We start from the raw sequence: 17107 nt of genomic DNA, 5'->3' as shown, positions 1-17107 counted from the left end.
CTATCCAACAACCAGCTATAAACAGTGAACAATATCTAATGAAAGTCACAGACATCTGAGTAATTCTAGTGGCATTTAGAGCTCTTCTCTCTTATTTATGTGACTCAGAGTCAGACACTCTGCATATTTCCAGCAGGGAATAAACAAACTCAAAGTCCTCTCTGCAGTACAATCCAAAATGTCCTAGAAGACCATAATTTTCCATCCTTATTGCAAGTTAAAGGCAGCCAAAAACCATCAGACTCTCTTTTATGTGGAACAGAAAACATTTCTCTTCTCCAAAGCTGCAGAATCCTATCCACCAAAGGTGGAGATAAAGCCTGAAATATCCCTCCAATTGCATCAGGACAAAGACCTTCAAAAAGCTGAAGTATTCACTCAATCCCCACTTCTTGGAAATACTCACTGCACAGAGTTTAAATGCCAGCAGGCAAATTCAATTGTATCTGCTTTATTGGTAAACATTGTGTCACCACTGAGGGCAATTAGCAGAACAATCTCACGAGTTAATTCGGTGGAGGCAAAACACAGAAGTCAGTAATTACTTCAACAGGTTTCCTTGTAGTGGCCTTTGAAGTGTCTGTCAATTGAAACTTGAAAAGAAAGGAGAGGAAAAAAACCAAAATAACACACAAGTAAAAATAGGGGAAGATCCAAAAAAAAAAAAAAAAAAAAAAAAAAAAAAAAAAAGGAAAGGTTCATATTGAGAAGGTTGTCCAGGGTGGCAAGCAGTTAAATGAAAAAATGAAACTGGTCTGCTAAAAGACAAGCAAAATGAACAAACAAAAATAAAACAAAAGAACCCAGAAAAAAAAAAAGGAAAAAAACAACAGCACTATCTTATGAGCAACTGTTCTTGCTGTGTTGCTAAATTTAGTCTTTCCAAATGCTTAACTGTGCCTAAGTTTCCTTTATTTCTTGGGTGCAAGTATGAATTACAGCAAGAAAAAACTTAGTTCATGTCTCAGTTGTATCAGCAAATCTTAAAAAACTGTAAAATGCAAAACAGAACCAAAACATGCCTCCACTTAAGAGCAAGCCAAGCTAAACTGATAACGAGGTGAGCAAGAGGCATCTGTATCTATGCAGTTAAACCCAGGTCTTTTTACCTCAGAATCCACTGAGGTTAGAGAATTTGCATGTGGACTTCAGCAGGTTTTAAGCAGTGTCCTTCTGTCATTGCTTAGAAATTGTACCTCTGCAGTATCACACGTACACTCTTCTAAATAATCTTTTTTTTTTTTTGTAATTTCAGCAATTTTCTCAGTAATGCTAGGAATGCATATTCTACTTGGTCCCATTCAGATGAGCATGTCCCATATATTTATACTAGACATTCCATTTTTATTACAGCTATAGCCTTTTGATTACTCTGTGCTGAAATCATTGCATCACTTGATGAATCACCTATTGCCACGCTACTTGGGGACAAAGTAAAGTAAGCCAACAGAACTTAAAGAACTGGGTAAGGACAAGACAGCAGGCAGGAACAAGTACCAAATAGTACACTGAAACTTATTTCTACCTGCTCAGCCAAAAAGCAAAGTGACATGCACTGAAGGTCTCCTCAGACTTCAAAGAGCCCTTCATGTTTTAAATATTTCAGTTTCCTGAACATCACTTTTTAGCAGAATACTAAACACACAAGAACACCAAAGTTGAAGGGCTCAGTGCTCAAGTCTCAGACTCAACTGACATGAAGAACTTTGCACATTCAAGCTTTTATTTGCTTTTCCTAACAGACAAAATCAGTTAAAAAGTCATTAAATCAGGTCTCCCAGTACCTGCCCTCTCAGTGGCATTGCATTATGGAAAGTATATTTTCATAAATTTTAATTTAATAAAAGTGATTGTGGCAAATATTTTTAATAGGCTATGCAAGAATTGCATTGAACGATTTACCCACCTTCTCAGTGATGTAGAAATTAGAACTATCAGCATGCTGCAGTGCAAATTGGTCATGATTTGCAAGAGACCACCTTAGAAATATGAAAATAAATTAATCACAAAATGAAATCTTAATAATTCAAGAAGTACCCTTTACATAATTTTAGTATGATCAAACAAGTGTCTGTCATTCCCATGTATTTCTCATACTTCTCACAGTTTTCCATAGCTTTCAATGATGAGTTAAAAGCATGCTTACAAAGGGAAAACCTCAGTACAAATACATCCTAGTGATCTTTTTTTGCAGTAAGCAAGATCACTAAGTAACTAAAATTGACCAAAAAACCCATACAGTAACAGAAATTTATGCTAGTTTATACAATACACAATGGATACAGTATTAAATTGATATATTACATTAGGCATAAAAAACCACCTTTTTAGCTCAGCAGCAATTTGATTAATATAGCTAGTTTCTCCTATTTCTCCTTAAGCAAGTGGCAGCACTTGCTTAAAACAGCTTTTTCTTATTAATCCATTAAAGTTAAATCAAGGTATTTGTCTTAGCCAATTATTAGTCTATACTGCAGAATTTGCAATTAACATTTCAGTTTTATATGAACAGTCACATCAACTGGACCAGCTTACAGCACCCACTGGACTCAGTGCTCAAAATTCAGAGCCAGAGGCAGTGCTTTAGTCCCTTAACCCATGAAAAGCAGGGACCACAAGCCAAGGTGAGTTGGCAAAATGCATCTCTGTGCAGAGAGGAAGGAAGCAGTCAAAATGAGAGTCACCCACATGATGGAGCTGCTTTGTCAGGAGCCTCATCTTGCAAGCAATTGATCCAAAATGCACTGCAAATTCAAAATTTGAAGCTAACACAAAAAGATTTAAGAAAATAAAGACTAGTCATAGAGGATATCAATTTTTTTCCAAAGAAAATCTAATCTCCTAGTTGGTTTAATACTTCAAAAGCACTATATCTAATATATGCTATATGGCAGAACTTACCCATCACAGACTTCTTTTATTATCGAAGACAGTGGCTTTTTCTAGTAAATGAAAAAAGAAAGAAAAAAATGCAAAATCACTAAACTAGAATATCTCTGAGCTCTTAGGATATTCTTACAAAACCAATTAATGCAAAGAACAAAACTAGCAGCATTTGATTATTTATGTAACATCAAATGTGAAAAGATCCCAAAATTTTCTGCTGCTTTGGTCACTTAAAGGTATAAAGATAGCAATTCTAGATATATGCATTATGACATTATCCATTATTTTTGTCAACCTTAGCCCATATGACATAAACCAAATTTCTCAACTGAGAAATCAGAAGGGTCTTTTGTGTACACTATATCTCATTACCCAACAGAAACAGAAGATTTAGATATCAACACGAACGTTTTCCAGGAATGACATCTGAAACCAAAAGACATTCAATAATTTTAAACCTTCTTTTGTTCCTTTCAGAGATGGTCATATGATGACACTAATCCTCTCTCTTAAGTGCACATATGCAGGACCCTCTCTGATAAAACACCACCTGGAAGGTGTTAAAATCCCAGATGTATCAGTTCTGCTTTATTCTCTACATCTGTGAGCACAGGAGCATTTGGACTGACTCAAAACAGCTCTCTTGCTTTGGGTCCCAAAATAGAAAAGAAGAAAACAGTCTAGCCTGTTGATGTTGCAATGCTTTGAACACTGTTATAAACACAGGGTGCACACACAAGTGTTTTTAGAAGACTTCTGGCTAAGAGAAAATGCACTTTTATGTCCCAAACTATAGATGAAATAGCATGGCAGAAATAAACACACCAAATGTCACCAGCTGAGTGACTACTGAGCCTTTTTCCCCCAAGACTGGGTGACCACACAATGGCACACATATCTGTTGCTTCACAAAAACTTCCCAAATCACATAAACATCACAGGATCCCCCTCTCTAGTTACTCCAAATAATGACAGTTCACTTAATTATTAAATAGCAAACAAAATAAACAAATACAGAAAACTCACCATAAACCCACCCACAATTCAACACTATTGTCAAAATAAGCTTTTTACCTTTCTTTTTTTTTTTTAAATGATTAGCAGAAAAATAAGCTCAATATCAGGGCATGTTATGAGAAGGAAGAAATATTTTTTCTTTGAATTTGTTTTCTGTGCTTCACCACTGCATAGACAGGACTCCTTGGCAGGTCAGGATCAGGGAAGGATTTCTTTCAACAGTCCAGTCAACTAAGCCAGTTTATAAACAGGCAGAAACATAACACAAGACCATTTTAATCAGACATTAATGAAAGCACCTGATGAAAGGATTCTGTTCCTGCTTACCATATTGTCTCAGTCCTTGGTTTTCTTCCTTCCCCTTTCACTGCCATTTCTATTTTCACATGACCACCCAAGATGATCCACACCACGAAAGTTAATCAAACTAAAAGCTGGCCCAGGAGAAGGGGGCAGGGGGCAAGTGGATTCACCAGGACTGATTTCCTCATCTGCCTGGCTGTGTACCCAAATGATTAGCAAACCCCACCAGCACATGAGAGAAAAGGCAGAAGAAGGAAATGGCTCCAGCAGGAACAGATCCCTTCTCCACAGCAGCTTCTGTGTTGCCCTGGCTCAGTTGTTTGCAAAGCTGCAGTCAGGCTATGAAGCAGATCAGGCAGATCATGTCAGGTAGAAAAAGCAGGTTTTTCCTCCAGGTTTTTTTGACTGTTCAGTTCCTCAGTCTGGATTACTGTGTCACTTATGTACAACTACTTTGACCTGCTGTCCTCCTCTCTAAAGGTTTTTTTCAGCTTCTGCAGTCCTGTGAGAGCAATCCTGGCTTCCAACTGCTTTCTTTCCTTCACATTTTAAGAAAAACAACAACAACAAATTTTGGGGACAGAGGGAGGAGCACAGCTTTGTCTGGAGTTGGATAATTTCAGTTTGCCTTTCAGCACACGTGCCAGCTTGTAGGAAAACTGTTGCCAAGAAGAGTGCACAGCTCTGCAAGCTGCATCCCCTTTACCCCTCAGGATGCTACTGTAGGTCCTGTTCTGATATTTCCATATTTTGACAAAATTTTTATCTGGGTTATTAATTCCTTTACTTTTACAAAGTAAACAGAAACCAGCTGGCAGATTCAACACAATGGAGGACAAATAGAGTAACTGCTTTTTCTTCCTATTGTTTCCCACAGGACCTAGAGTTTCCCATTAGAAACTATGACAAAAAGACAATTTAAGAACCTAAACTAGTAAGAATATAAATACCGTGAAGGCTGGATTAAATTACTTTTCAAATCATAATTTTGTTATTTCTAAGTTCTCTACACCATCAACTTTTATATCCTTTGTCAATCCCATTCACCTCCTACCCCCTTTGCCTAGTGTACACCACCTTTGCATTATTATATGACAAAATCCAAAACTAAAAACTTGGACAAAACAAACACAAAACCCTTGCAACAATTCAATTAGAACCTGTAAGGAACAGCTAGAAGAAAAAGCAGATGGATCCCCAATAATAAAAATTATTTATACAGCTTCATGATACAGCTTGGTCCTCCTGTGGCACTACTGTTACGCCACTGATGTGAGTCAGCACAACTTGTGATGAATGAAGCAGCAAGATGAAGAAAACGTTGAACTCTTCTGAGATACAGTTTGCAATTAGCAATTTGATAACAATTTACAGATTGATAAATGTAAAATAAATACCACCACAGCAATAGTTATTAGTATTGCTGTGGTGGTATTTATTTTACATTTACACTAATAACTACTAGCAATACTAATAACCTGCTGCTCCTTAAAATCCCTTGGGCTGCACTCCCTCTGTGTATAAGTCTCCAGAAAAAATTCTTTTCCCTTCCCTAGCTGGGAGGTAAATTGCCACCAGCACTCAAGAGTGGTGTCACTGCAAGCAGGCGAGGGCTGCCACGAGTCCCTCTGCGCACTCTCCCTGGCAAGGGCGCCCTGCAGGGACACTCTGGCAGGCAGAGCACAGAGCTGGCAGCCCTGCCACCCTGCCTGCACAGCCAGGCCCCCTTGCCAGCAGAGCCCTGCCTTGCTCTGGCAGAGAGGGGCGGGTGAGTACCCAGTTCCCGCTGCACTTCCCAGCTGGCTTCAGCCCCCCCCAAGAATCCTGCCGCAGCCTGCAGGACACGGAAATATGTTTGGGTACCAGTGTCAGGACATGACTGTCTACTGCATGTGTAGGACCACAGCACTACTGAAAAAAATGAAAAATGAGCTGTCCTATTTATTTCATTTTTAACCATGGAAAATGAGGTAAAAGTCTATTTCCATTCTCTGCAGAGTAAATCCACTTGGCAGGCCATTAAAAGTCACTTTTTTTTTAGCCCCTGGTACTAAATATCTGCCAAATGTCAAAGAGCATATAGTTGAAAGTTTTGTTACCTTAATCTTAATAAAGTTATGTTTATGGAAATTCACTTGCCTTTGCTGCATTTACAGTTCCAAAAAGTCAAATTTACCTTATTAGTCAATGTACTTCAAGGAATTTCTTACTATCAGTCCAAAACTATTTTGAAGTTTTTCCTTCATAGAAATGAGTATCTTGTGCTAGTGCTTTTTTTTTTTTTTTTTTTTTTTTTTTTTTTTTTTTTTTTTTTTGTCTCCATGTCTTCTCCTAGACTTGTAAAAATTAAGTGAGCTTTTACACATGCTGAGATGCTCATTTAAAGCTCTAAGAAGATCAGGCTGATGCTTTAATGTACAAAATAACAGAGATCAAAGTAAACTTCATGCTCCCTACAGGAGACAACACTTTCTGCTAACTTATCACAGTATCTTCACTGAACACATTGGTTAGAATAAAAGTATTTTCCTAGGGTAAGTATGAAATTGATAGCTGAAGTTAAGTGACACTGGGGCATTACAGCCTCGTGACTTACTGATCTGCACACAAGGGGAGAATGCTGACAATGACACAGAGCACAGGCAGCACTACAGCCAGTGTGAATTTACACACCTGGTAAAGCTCTATCTGCATTGACAGGTTAGCACAGGTGTCCAAAATTCAGGCATGGCCCTAACGACATCCACCCTGCAGGTCACCAGTTCTGAGCTCACCTGCACACATCTCAGTCTGCTCTCCAGGTTTGGTGTGCTGGGATGCACACAGATCCCTAACTCGGCCTTCTTGAGTACCCACCCTTGGTAGTTGTATTTGGTAGCACTTCCAAAGTAACTTGCAGGACACAGACTGAGATTTCCCACTCCAATCGTCTCACCAGTTTCATCCTTTCATGCCTACCCCTATGGACAACTCACAGGGAACCAGTCACCAGGAAGAAATAAGCACAGGTGTGCAAGACTGTAAGCTGGGTTGGTCCAGACCACTGTTTTGTTCCAGAGAAATCATGGGATAAGCAAAAGCAAGCAAAGAATATCCAATATAGGAATGTTGGCCAAGCCCTAGGTCCTGTTCAAACCACCAGTACTCCAATTTGGGTTTAAAGCACTTCCAAATCAAACAGCAAGCATGTGTGTGTGAATGTGCATGTGTGAACTGTAAAGAGGACAGAAGCCTAAATCCAGGAGGAAATCTGTGTTACATGTGCAGTTCTGATATACTTGGTGCAATACTAGGAAATTTTAGACAGCATTCTGTGAGGCCAAGTCTGACTATCTTTCCTTTCCACATGACTAACAGAGATTCATTGTTTTTTCATTGTGTTAGGTTAGTTTGTTAGGTTCTGCTTGCTAGGGTTATTTTTTGGACAATGATGAGGATATCCTTCCCTCTCTCTGACACCTTTTAACCACAAAAGTAACAGGAAAATCCTTAACTTTGCTGTCTTTAAGCCTATCACAGAAAAAAAATAGCAGATGCAGCACATCTGTTAGTGTGAAACAGCATTCAGAAAAAAAGTTCTATTGCTGACCTGTGCATCTGTCAAAAACCAGAACTTCAGGTCAGTAAATACAACATTCTGTCTTATAATTAATGCTGTCATGACACTAATCATTCTTTCAGTGCTAAAGTCGTTTTTATGGCTATTAAAAAGCAGAAAAAACACCTCTTTTCAAAATCAGAGGAGGCTTTATCTGTCACTGTCATGCACCAGCGTCCAGAGTGGACGGGTGGCAAACACCAGATGTCAGGACACCTGGTTCCATGGCTCGCTACTTCAACACCGCTTTCCTGTGGTGTAAGAGACAAGGTCCTCTGAAACGGGGGGGATGCTGGGGTGCTTTGGACTTCAGCCCTCTCAAGCTGCTCTGAACCATTCTGAGAATTAACCCTCCTCATTGGCTACAATGGAACACTGGTGAGACCAGACGTGCTAACTTATTATCGGGCAGCTGTAAAAGGTGCAAGAGGATTTCTCTAACCCAGGGGAGCTCCACAGAGAGTGAATGCCGGAAGAACAGGGACACCACAGTGCTACAGTAAAAGAGACCATAAAACCCAGCCAAGGCCAGGCTGACATCAAGCAGTTGTGCCAGTGTAGCAACACAACCCAGGGCTGGAAACATTTGCACCCCAGAGCCAACAGGCAAAACCCTCAACAAGTGCAGCTGCTGATGGGAGAGAGCTGCTTTCAGCTCAGTTCACAGCTCTTGAGGTGGTAGCTTTAATGTGTCAGTAGCAACACCTTGGTATAAATTTAGCAACAGGAGTTCCACAGAGCGCACAAGACCTAGGGAAACGTGGGTATTTGTGTCCTCTCCCCCTTCACTCTCAGCTGCAGCTTTCTCAGTTCCTCCCTTCCCATCCCTAAAGAGATCCTCACTGCATTTCAGTCTAAGAGTCTGAGAGTCTGCATTTCACCTGATCTAAGCATTGACCCACAGATCATACGTTTAGGATATTACATCCTATCAACAACAAGGAAGTTGTACAACAAGCAAGCAGAAAAATACAATGCTGTTAACAAAAAACCTCAATCAAGAAAAGAAAACCATAAACAGAATTTTACAGATACTTGTTTCTCCGTATCTAGTGTCCTAACAAGCCATAACAATCCCTGTTTTCTCAAGTATAAGTAGGAACACTAAAAAATCTCAATCAAGAGTACTGAAAAGTTAAAAAACACCGAGGGACCTACAGTTGTTGATTTCAGCCTGTTTGCATGCAGCATTCTTGCCACATATATTTAAAATACAGCCAAAATACACTTAAATACAAAGCAGGGCTTTAATATGAGGCTCTTCACACAACCTGTTAGGAGAGTATATCTTTGAAAACTGAGTGAGAAAACTCCAGACCCCCAGCTCATGACTGACACATTGCTGGCCTACCAGGGCAGAAATTTCTCCATGAAGGCAAAAAAATTTATATTGTGGGAATTTTGGTATTACTCTCTTTCATAGTACAATCTGTATGTCTATAACTAGAATATAATTGAGTCATAAAGTGGATACTCCAGCTGGCCAGAATGTGAGTTAATTCATCAGTCCATAACTTCAGGGATCTCATTGTTACATATTTCCCTTAAATAAGAGCAGAATTAACTTAAGAGATGGGACTCCTGCTGACAGTTAAAAAAAATTATGGATGCAACAACCTTAAAGTCATGTTTAGCCTTCATCTTGAAAATGCCATCAGCTGCAGGCAGCAAAATTCAGGCTCCAACAGGGAGCTCCTGGCAAGAATTATGGAGCTAGTAAAATCAGGCATGAAAAAAGTCAAACTGAACCCCAAACCAACCAAAGGAAAAAACCACAAACCCACAAAAATCAAGGGGAGAATTTAAAAAGTGCTATATCTCTTTCTAAAAATATTTTCTGAACATCCTTTATACTTGGGATCAGGAACACTGGGATATTAGTTTTGTAGACCTCAAGTGTATCCTGGCTCTACTTGCACTTCAATTTAACAAAAAAACAACCAGCCAACCAACAAAGAAACCCATGTCTACTGCACTGATCTTATTACTCTTAACCTAGAAGACAGCACCAAGTAGAAAGCATAAATAGCATTCATTAGATTGCAATTCACAAAACATTTCTATTGATTCTCCCCATCCCTTTCTTTTACAATGTCTAAAACTTCTGCACAGCTATTACCTCTTCCATCTACTAGGCCTTGCTGCTGCCTCCATAGTAACAGAAGCAGTAACACAGAGTTTTTCTGTATTTTTCAGTGATGAGGTCCCAGCCACACACACCACAGGACATAAGTTTGCAGCTTGGAAAGACTGCAGCCAGCCAGTGGGAATGTGGCTTTGGACAAGCCAGACTAATAAAATGCAACATGTGACAATAACATTGCCTGTTTTATCCATGCTGGCTGGCTGCCACCACATCAAAGAACTGAGGCTCTAATGATGACTACTCCAATGCCGCAGTCCTGTAGGAAAAGGAATCATAGTTTTCAAACTCCATTGTATTTAACAATTGGTTCATTTTGTTAATGAGGCATTGTCTATATATCCAAGTGTGTCAGTGCATTGGATTATATCCAGTGCACTGAAACATCTGCATTATTGTTTCCAAGGTTATTCTTGCTGCTGAACAGCTTTTACAAAATAAATAAAAGTAAGAAATTGAGACCTTTCGTTCATCCAACAAAGAAAATGGAAAAAAAATCACATAAAAATAATGGATAAGATTTCTTTACCAGCTCTATTAATAATATATTCACTACGTTTATATATCAGTGAGCACCTGCTTTATGAACAGTTTCATATTCAATTTTGTGAAGCTGAAATATGACAGGTATAACAAGGAGCAATAAAACTCCAAAAGCATCTGTTTGGCACCTAAACATAGATTTTAAGCAAGGTCTCCCTTTAACAAACAGGCTTAAGACAATGAAGTATCTTTCAATTCTTTTTGAAAAGGTAGTCATCTTTTAGTTCATCCATCTTTGGGCAAATCTTCCATCAGCAGCAAATGACATCCTCCTTCAGAATGCCTGAGATACAGCTGCAGTGGCTGGCCTCGAGCACTGGCTCCCTCTCCCATCTGACAGAAAGGAGCTGCTGCTAGCAAACCCAGGCAGTGAACCTTTTTATAAGTCACTGTTAGATTTTATATTCTTTTCCTCTCTCCCCATGAGCTGCTTCATCGTCCTCTACCTTCAAGAAACTGAACACTTGTCAGCTGTTAAAGGCACTGACATTTCCCTTTACTATAAACTCAGGATGTGCAATGACATCGGAAATCCTAGCAATAGTCATACCAAAAATCATCACTACTTCCAGCTACTGCAGTACTGTTACACTTTGTGGGTAAGAGTTCTTGTAAATTTGCAGGTTTGTGGGAAGGAGGCAAGAGCCTCTCCCTTCATTCCCTTAAGAACTAAACCCCTTGATTTTGAGGGAGTCAGAGTCTGGGGCCAGAGTGAAGCACAGAGAGCGACACTTCACAGCAGGGTGAGACCGTGAGACACCACCATCCCTTTCTTGATCACTGCTTGAACAGTGGTGGTGCTCACTAATATTGCACACATTTAGACTCGTGATGCCAGGATTGTCTTGGTATACTGCTATTACCAGTGACAGCACTTGCAGAAACTATATCTATTCTTAGTCTACATACATGGCAGAAGAGATGTGCCACTTTCTTTTCTCTAATTAAGCGTTTCACAATCCCTTTTGAACTTCATTTTTCCCCACAGTTTGAGAAACACTGCACTAAATCAATTAACAATCCCCAAGGGTCCGGATTTAGGTCTGAAACCAGATTTAGGTTTGAAAACTCCTTTTTAAAAAAAACAAAACCTCACTGGTGACCTTTTAATATGCAGTGAAGTACAATGACTTCTATGAAGAAGACAAAAAAACAATTAAAATTACACTAGCAGAAGAGAAGAAACAACTTGAAAGAGACTCTTAAAAGATTAACTTGCTGAGTAAATCTAAACTTTAGAGAGAACATTATTGTAAAGTAGCCCATGGTTCTACCCATGGCTGCACTTCTATTAACATGAAATTGTCATATGACAATGCTCCTGTAAATTTTGCTCACTGTATGAGATTTGATCTTCGAAAAGAAAATCCAGCTTTCCTCCTCCACCCATCCTCCATTTCTTTTTGCTAATGCAAAGATTCACATCTGCTAATTTAATCCATGTTTAATGATCTCATAGGTAAAAGCAAATCTGGAGGAAGAGACTGTACAGCCAAGTTTAATTATAAACTGTTCCTTTCCATAGGAAAGACTTGTTTACCTCCAAGGCTGAGGAAGTTCATCCCCAAGCTTAGAGAAATCTGGTTTTAGTACAACTTGTGTTCAGACACACGAGTGGATTTGAATGGGATAAGCCAAAATAGATATTGTCCCCAAATATCCATCTTGTGCCTTTCATGGAAGCTGCTTCTTCTGCAGCAGGAACAGTGTAACTGTAAATCCACAAAGTATCCAGGTAACCTAAAACCAGTGTTGGCTTACTTAAAATAATTTGTGCTGTAAAAAAAACCCCAACAGCTAAGAATTATACATAATAGGCACAAATTAAAGCATGCAGGCTTTCACTGAACAGAAGAAATAACACCCTCTTATGAAATAGCTGTTTATGGGACAAACAAAGAGAAGACAGGATAGACTAGCCAGCATCCTGATTCACCTGTACAGACCCTGTGCAGTCCTACTGTAAACATCTTCTAGAATAATCAGCCAGAAGAGTGAAGAGAAACAGATAATAGACAGTCAGCATCTACTATTCGTTTCTTCTCCAGACTGCATTGCTAAAATGTCCACAAAAAGATCCCAATGCAAATTCAGATACCAACTCATTCCCATTCCTCCCCTTACATGACAGAAAGAATCAAGCATGAAAGATCAATGCTATACACAGTTCTTAAAGCCACAATCAAGTCTTTATACTAAAAATTAATTTTGGGGACAGTTTTAATATTGCTAGTACAGATATATGGAGGAGGGAAGAATCTGGATGCTATTTTTCTTATTTATAATTGAGGAAAACGATAGAATTGGGGGAGAAACCCGAATAAACCCCAAGTATTCTGGAAGAGAGTAACTGAATTCAATCAAGTTCATCTCTCAAGAAGAACATAATTTAAATCAGTTCTAATGCATACAGGCATCAGCCAGTTGCCAGATTTACTGCAACTGAATTAGTTCCCACCTGGTAAGAGAGAGGGGCCAGTAAATAAGAGACAGTTTTGCCCTCCTTGTTTAAAGCAACTTTCCAAGAAAAAAGCACTTGTAAAACCCTGACATCAAATAGTACATACCAATGAAGGAGCAGAAAATTTTCTTTACATTGCTTGGAAGCAGACACAGAGGCTATTCCAAAAGACGCTTAATTATATATTAATTTTTCTGGCACGGAATCTCTGTAACTGAGTGAAACTAATTTTGCATGATTAAATTTAAAACCAGCATTGGTGAACCCAGGTTAACAAACCCATAGAAATGCAGTGGGAAGCCTCAACTTGAAAAGGCTCTATGCCTCCTGAAGTCCAAGCTGACAGAAGTCATGCATCTGAAGGGGAGTGTAAAGTTTAATAACATTTGGTAGAAAAAATACTGATGAGCTCTTTTAAGGCCCAACACCTGCCAGTGCACCACTTTCAATGGTTCTGGTTTGACAGTGACATTTTTTCACATTGAAAATATTTTACTCTCTACATTGCTAAGCAAAACATGCATATATACACAGCAAGTAAATTAGAATAATGTGCAACTGAATATAAATAAGTGCTTCCAAGTATATGCAATAAGCAACCTTAAAAAACCTCACAGATTTTCCTCTGATTTCTTATATGGTATTTGTACTTTAGTTTTTGGTGTGGCCTCAGTACCCTGAATTATAAAGAACGGGCATCATGCTACGGTGACAGGGTTTTGTTAGTTTTTTTAAAGTAATATTATAGTGCTGTTCATTTAAATACTGTTTTTCTTGACGGTAAGAAAGCGAGAGAAGAAACCAATATGGAAAAGCTTTTAGGGTTTCCTGAATATATATCAAATGGTGACTGAATGAGCAGATCCCACCTGGGACACAGGCACTGGCTGCAGTGTCTGGTCAGTGGGTAAGTCATTTCTCTTTTCTGCCATCCTTCTCCCTCCTCCCCTTTATCACCTCTGACAGCTAGCCATCTGAGGGATGAATCATCTCCTCCACTACAGCTCTTCTACTGAATAGCTGCTTTAAAGGAAACAGATTGAGGAAAAGTTAGCACTAAGTGAATCAAAGGCAGAGCTGTGTGTTCCGAAGTATGCATCACCCTATATATTTTCAAGGTTCCGTCCCACATTGATCCCAAGTTTGGAAAAGGTAAATAGGCACGTTTGTGTGCATGAGTAGAAGGAAGGGATGTTTCTTTCCCATCTTTCCATTCAGAAAGGGGAGGGATGAGACTCTCAAACTTCATTCTCTCATTTCCATTTCTCTCTGTATGGGGAACAGGCTGCTGTTAAGTCTTCTCCCTTTTGGCCTTATTTCCCTCTTCTTCCTCCTCATCCCCATAAAGTGGCTTGACAGTGCTTGCAGATAATTTGACAGGCTGTGTTGGAGGAGTTTTACCCAATATAATTCAGCACTGATCTTTCTTGTCTCCTTCAAATCTTATTTAATAAAATTAAAAACAAGATACTAGGAAAGTAAGCTAATAATACATAAAAGATATGAGAGTTCTTTAAGCTTTTTGTAAATTAAACCAAATGCTTTTCATATTATTTTACTGCTGTTTGAAAGGAAACTTCATAATATTTTTTCAGTTTTGTCTCCACTGTACTTGATTCATCATGACTAACATGCATCTTTCCCTGAACATAGTGTGCAGTGTCTACCATTTGTTATATAAGAAAAAAAAAGTAATACATTCTTCCAGAAGGCAAAAGATTTCTATGCCTACTGAAAAATTTCAGCAAATGAAAATGGAAAAGTTTGGCAGGTCAAAAAAATCAACCTGCAAAGTTTGGTTTCATTTGGGAACTCCCTTTTCCTCTAAGGGGGCTTTCAGAATACTTAAAAATCATACTGCTGTGATTACAGCCACCCTCAAGTACCACGTTTCTTCAAATTTCACACAGGAATTTCCCAGGCATGTACCACAAAAGGGTTAACTACAAGTGAAACTCATTGCACTGCATGAAGAAATTACTAACCCATTTCAGTAACGCATTTTCAGTGTGAATTCAAATGCTCTCCTCTCTAATAGACCTTTATAATGTACTGAGTCCCCAGACACACCAGGGTCTTAAGGACATTACAAAATGCTTTTCTTCACTCTGAACACTATTCACAGAAATAATAATAATTCTAACCAGGTAACGTGCTGCAGAATTTCAAGATGTTAAAGGTAAGCTGATAAATATTAAAGAAGTTGCTTTTATTGCAATATTAATATATGGGCCACAAAAACAATCTCAGAGAAGTCCAGAATATAAACTACAGCCCTTGTATAACTTGTTTTTGTTTGTTTCCCCCACCACAATTTCCTAAAAGGAGTTTTTAATTCATAATTTTGAATTTGTTAACTTCTGTACACTGCCTCCAATCCAATGGCTATGGGGCCATTGCTTTAGAACTAACCAGATAAACAGAATAACCCCTGAGATTCCTGAACAGAACAACAAAGATCTTCCTGCTCACAGTGCACCACTACTTAAGTTCCAAAATCTGCACTTGCTGCAGCCATTCAGAATGATTCTACTCCAAATGCAAAGCACTGACTAGAAATTTGAAGACTTTCCACCGAGACGTAAAAACACTACCACAATTTTACAGTTGAACAAACTAAGGCACAAAAGTGTTAAGTGGGTCACACAAGCAGTAAACGCCTTATTCAAGCAGCTGTTCAGAAAGAAAAAGCAAATGAAGAAACCAGCTGAACATATCAAAAACCTTAAACAGTAAGAAAGGAAGAGGGTTACACCCTTTAGAGAAAACACCTTGTACCCCACATACACTCATAGGAAAATGCACATGCACTGAAGTAAACATAAATGCAGAGAAAAACATGCAGAGAACTTATTCATGAGGGGGGCCAGCTGAGCGCAGGTACACAGGCACTTACTTGATCTATTTCCATTAACTTGGGGAAGGCACCTGGCCATTCGATAGCCACCTTCACTATATCAGCAGGAGGGGGCATTGCGATGCTGCTGTTCCTCGGAGCCAGTGCCACTGGACACTAAATACTGCAGAGAGCCTCTCTCATTCACACCTGCAGGGAGAGAGAAAAAAAAAAAAAGAAAAAAGAATATTACAGCAGTTCAGGCAGAACTCCAGCACTGCCGCTTCAGTCTCCTACATTTCCCCTGGCTGGGCAGGTAGATGAAAATGTGTGTGTGTGTGTGTGTGTGTGTGTATGTGCAGGAGCAGGAGAATGGCACATATTACAGGAGCAAACACAGGACACAACGCCACGACACGCTGCACAGCTCGACAGCCTGTTAGAAAGATGGCTGAAGCACTGAAATGTACGGTGAATAATAGGCATGCATTAGATTTAAATAGAAAAACTATTTTTAAATATTATTAAATATGCTGGTGGGGAAAAAGCGACAAACTAGAGAAAGCTGCTGTTACAGTGTCACTCCTGGAGTCCCAGGGAAGGTGACCGAATCGGTTAATGCTGGCACTTCACGAGAGGAGATTGCCCAGGAAGTTATGGCCAGGAAACACTGTTTCTTTTAACTATAGCAATGATCTTCTGGGTGTTCACAAATAGATCACTGCACTATAGCAACCAGTATGTCAGGAAGAAGGCAGAACACACAGCAGTTTCCACATATACATACACACACTCACACACATCCTCACCTCATGGATCCAGAGATACCCACATATAAATACTTCTGTATGGTACATCTCAGACACGTGAATACACAGGGATGTACTATACATTCACAGTGACACAATCAGGTACATAACACGTCATAATTCTGCAAGAATATGAACATCTACAGGATCTCCTGTCAAATAGTGTGAGCTGTGTATTTCAGGGAAAGAGGAAAGGGGAAGATCCAAATCCTCGGGCTTTGCAGAATTGAAGATCTGTCTCTTCTGACTCATCAAAGTTTATAACCTTCCAACAACAGCAACCAATGTTTATCAAGAGTGTGTAGTGCCTCTCTGGGCTTGCCAACAAAGCTTCTGCACCCCTCTCTCAGCTCAGTGGTGGCAGGACACCCTCTCTAGTAGCAAAGCTCTGCAGTTCTCAGACACAGCAGCCCATGCACCCTTCTGCAGATGGGGAGGTTCCTGCTAGCTTTGCCAAGCCCTCCACAACAACCATGGCGTTTCCTGCACACTCTGCTGAGACCCAGCAAAG

At 39.4% G+C, this 17107-nt stretch overlaps 1 protein-coding gene across 5 annotated transcripts in view; it reads right to left on the bottom strand.

Moving 5' to 3' along the window:
• The window catches only part of ELMO1 (engulfment and cell motility 1), a 304523-nt gene that overhangs the window by 238837 nt on the left and 48579 nt on the right, over positions 1 to 17107 (bottom strand). For 3 of the 5 annotated variants that reach the window (XM_063406486.1, XM_063406491.1, XM_063406498.1), the window contains 3 exons: positions 15848 to 15997; positions 2902 to 2942; positions 1907 to 1979 (listed from right to left, as the gene is read on the bottom strand). In XM_063406486.1, the coding sequence (XP_063262556.1) occupies positions 1907 to 1979; positions 2902 to 2942; positions 15848 to 15925 (192 nt within the window). In that variant the 5' untranslated portion in view covers positions 15926 to 15997. Of the gene's footprint in view, positions 1 to 1906; positions 1980 to 2901; positions 2943 to 15847; positions 15998 to 17107 lie in introns of those variants that run through there. The other 2 variants (XM_063406510.1, XM_063406504.1) reach the window with 2 other exon arrangements.

The sequence above is a fragment of the Prinia subflava genome, chromosome 1 (assembly GCF_021018805.1).
Source record: "Prinia subflava isolate CZ2003 ecotype Zambia chromosome 1, Cam_Psub_1.2, whole genome shotgun sequence".
Lineage (NCBI taxonomy): Eukaryota > Metazoa > Chordata > Aves > Passeriformes > Cisticolidae > Prinia > Prinia subflava.
Note: the sequence above shows the minus strand (reverse complement) of the source record. Positions and strands in the feature narration are given on the sequence as shown.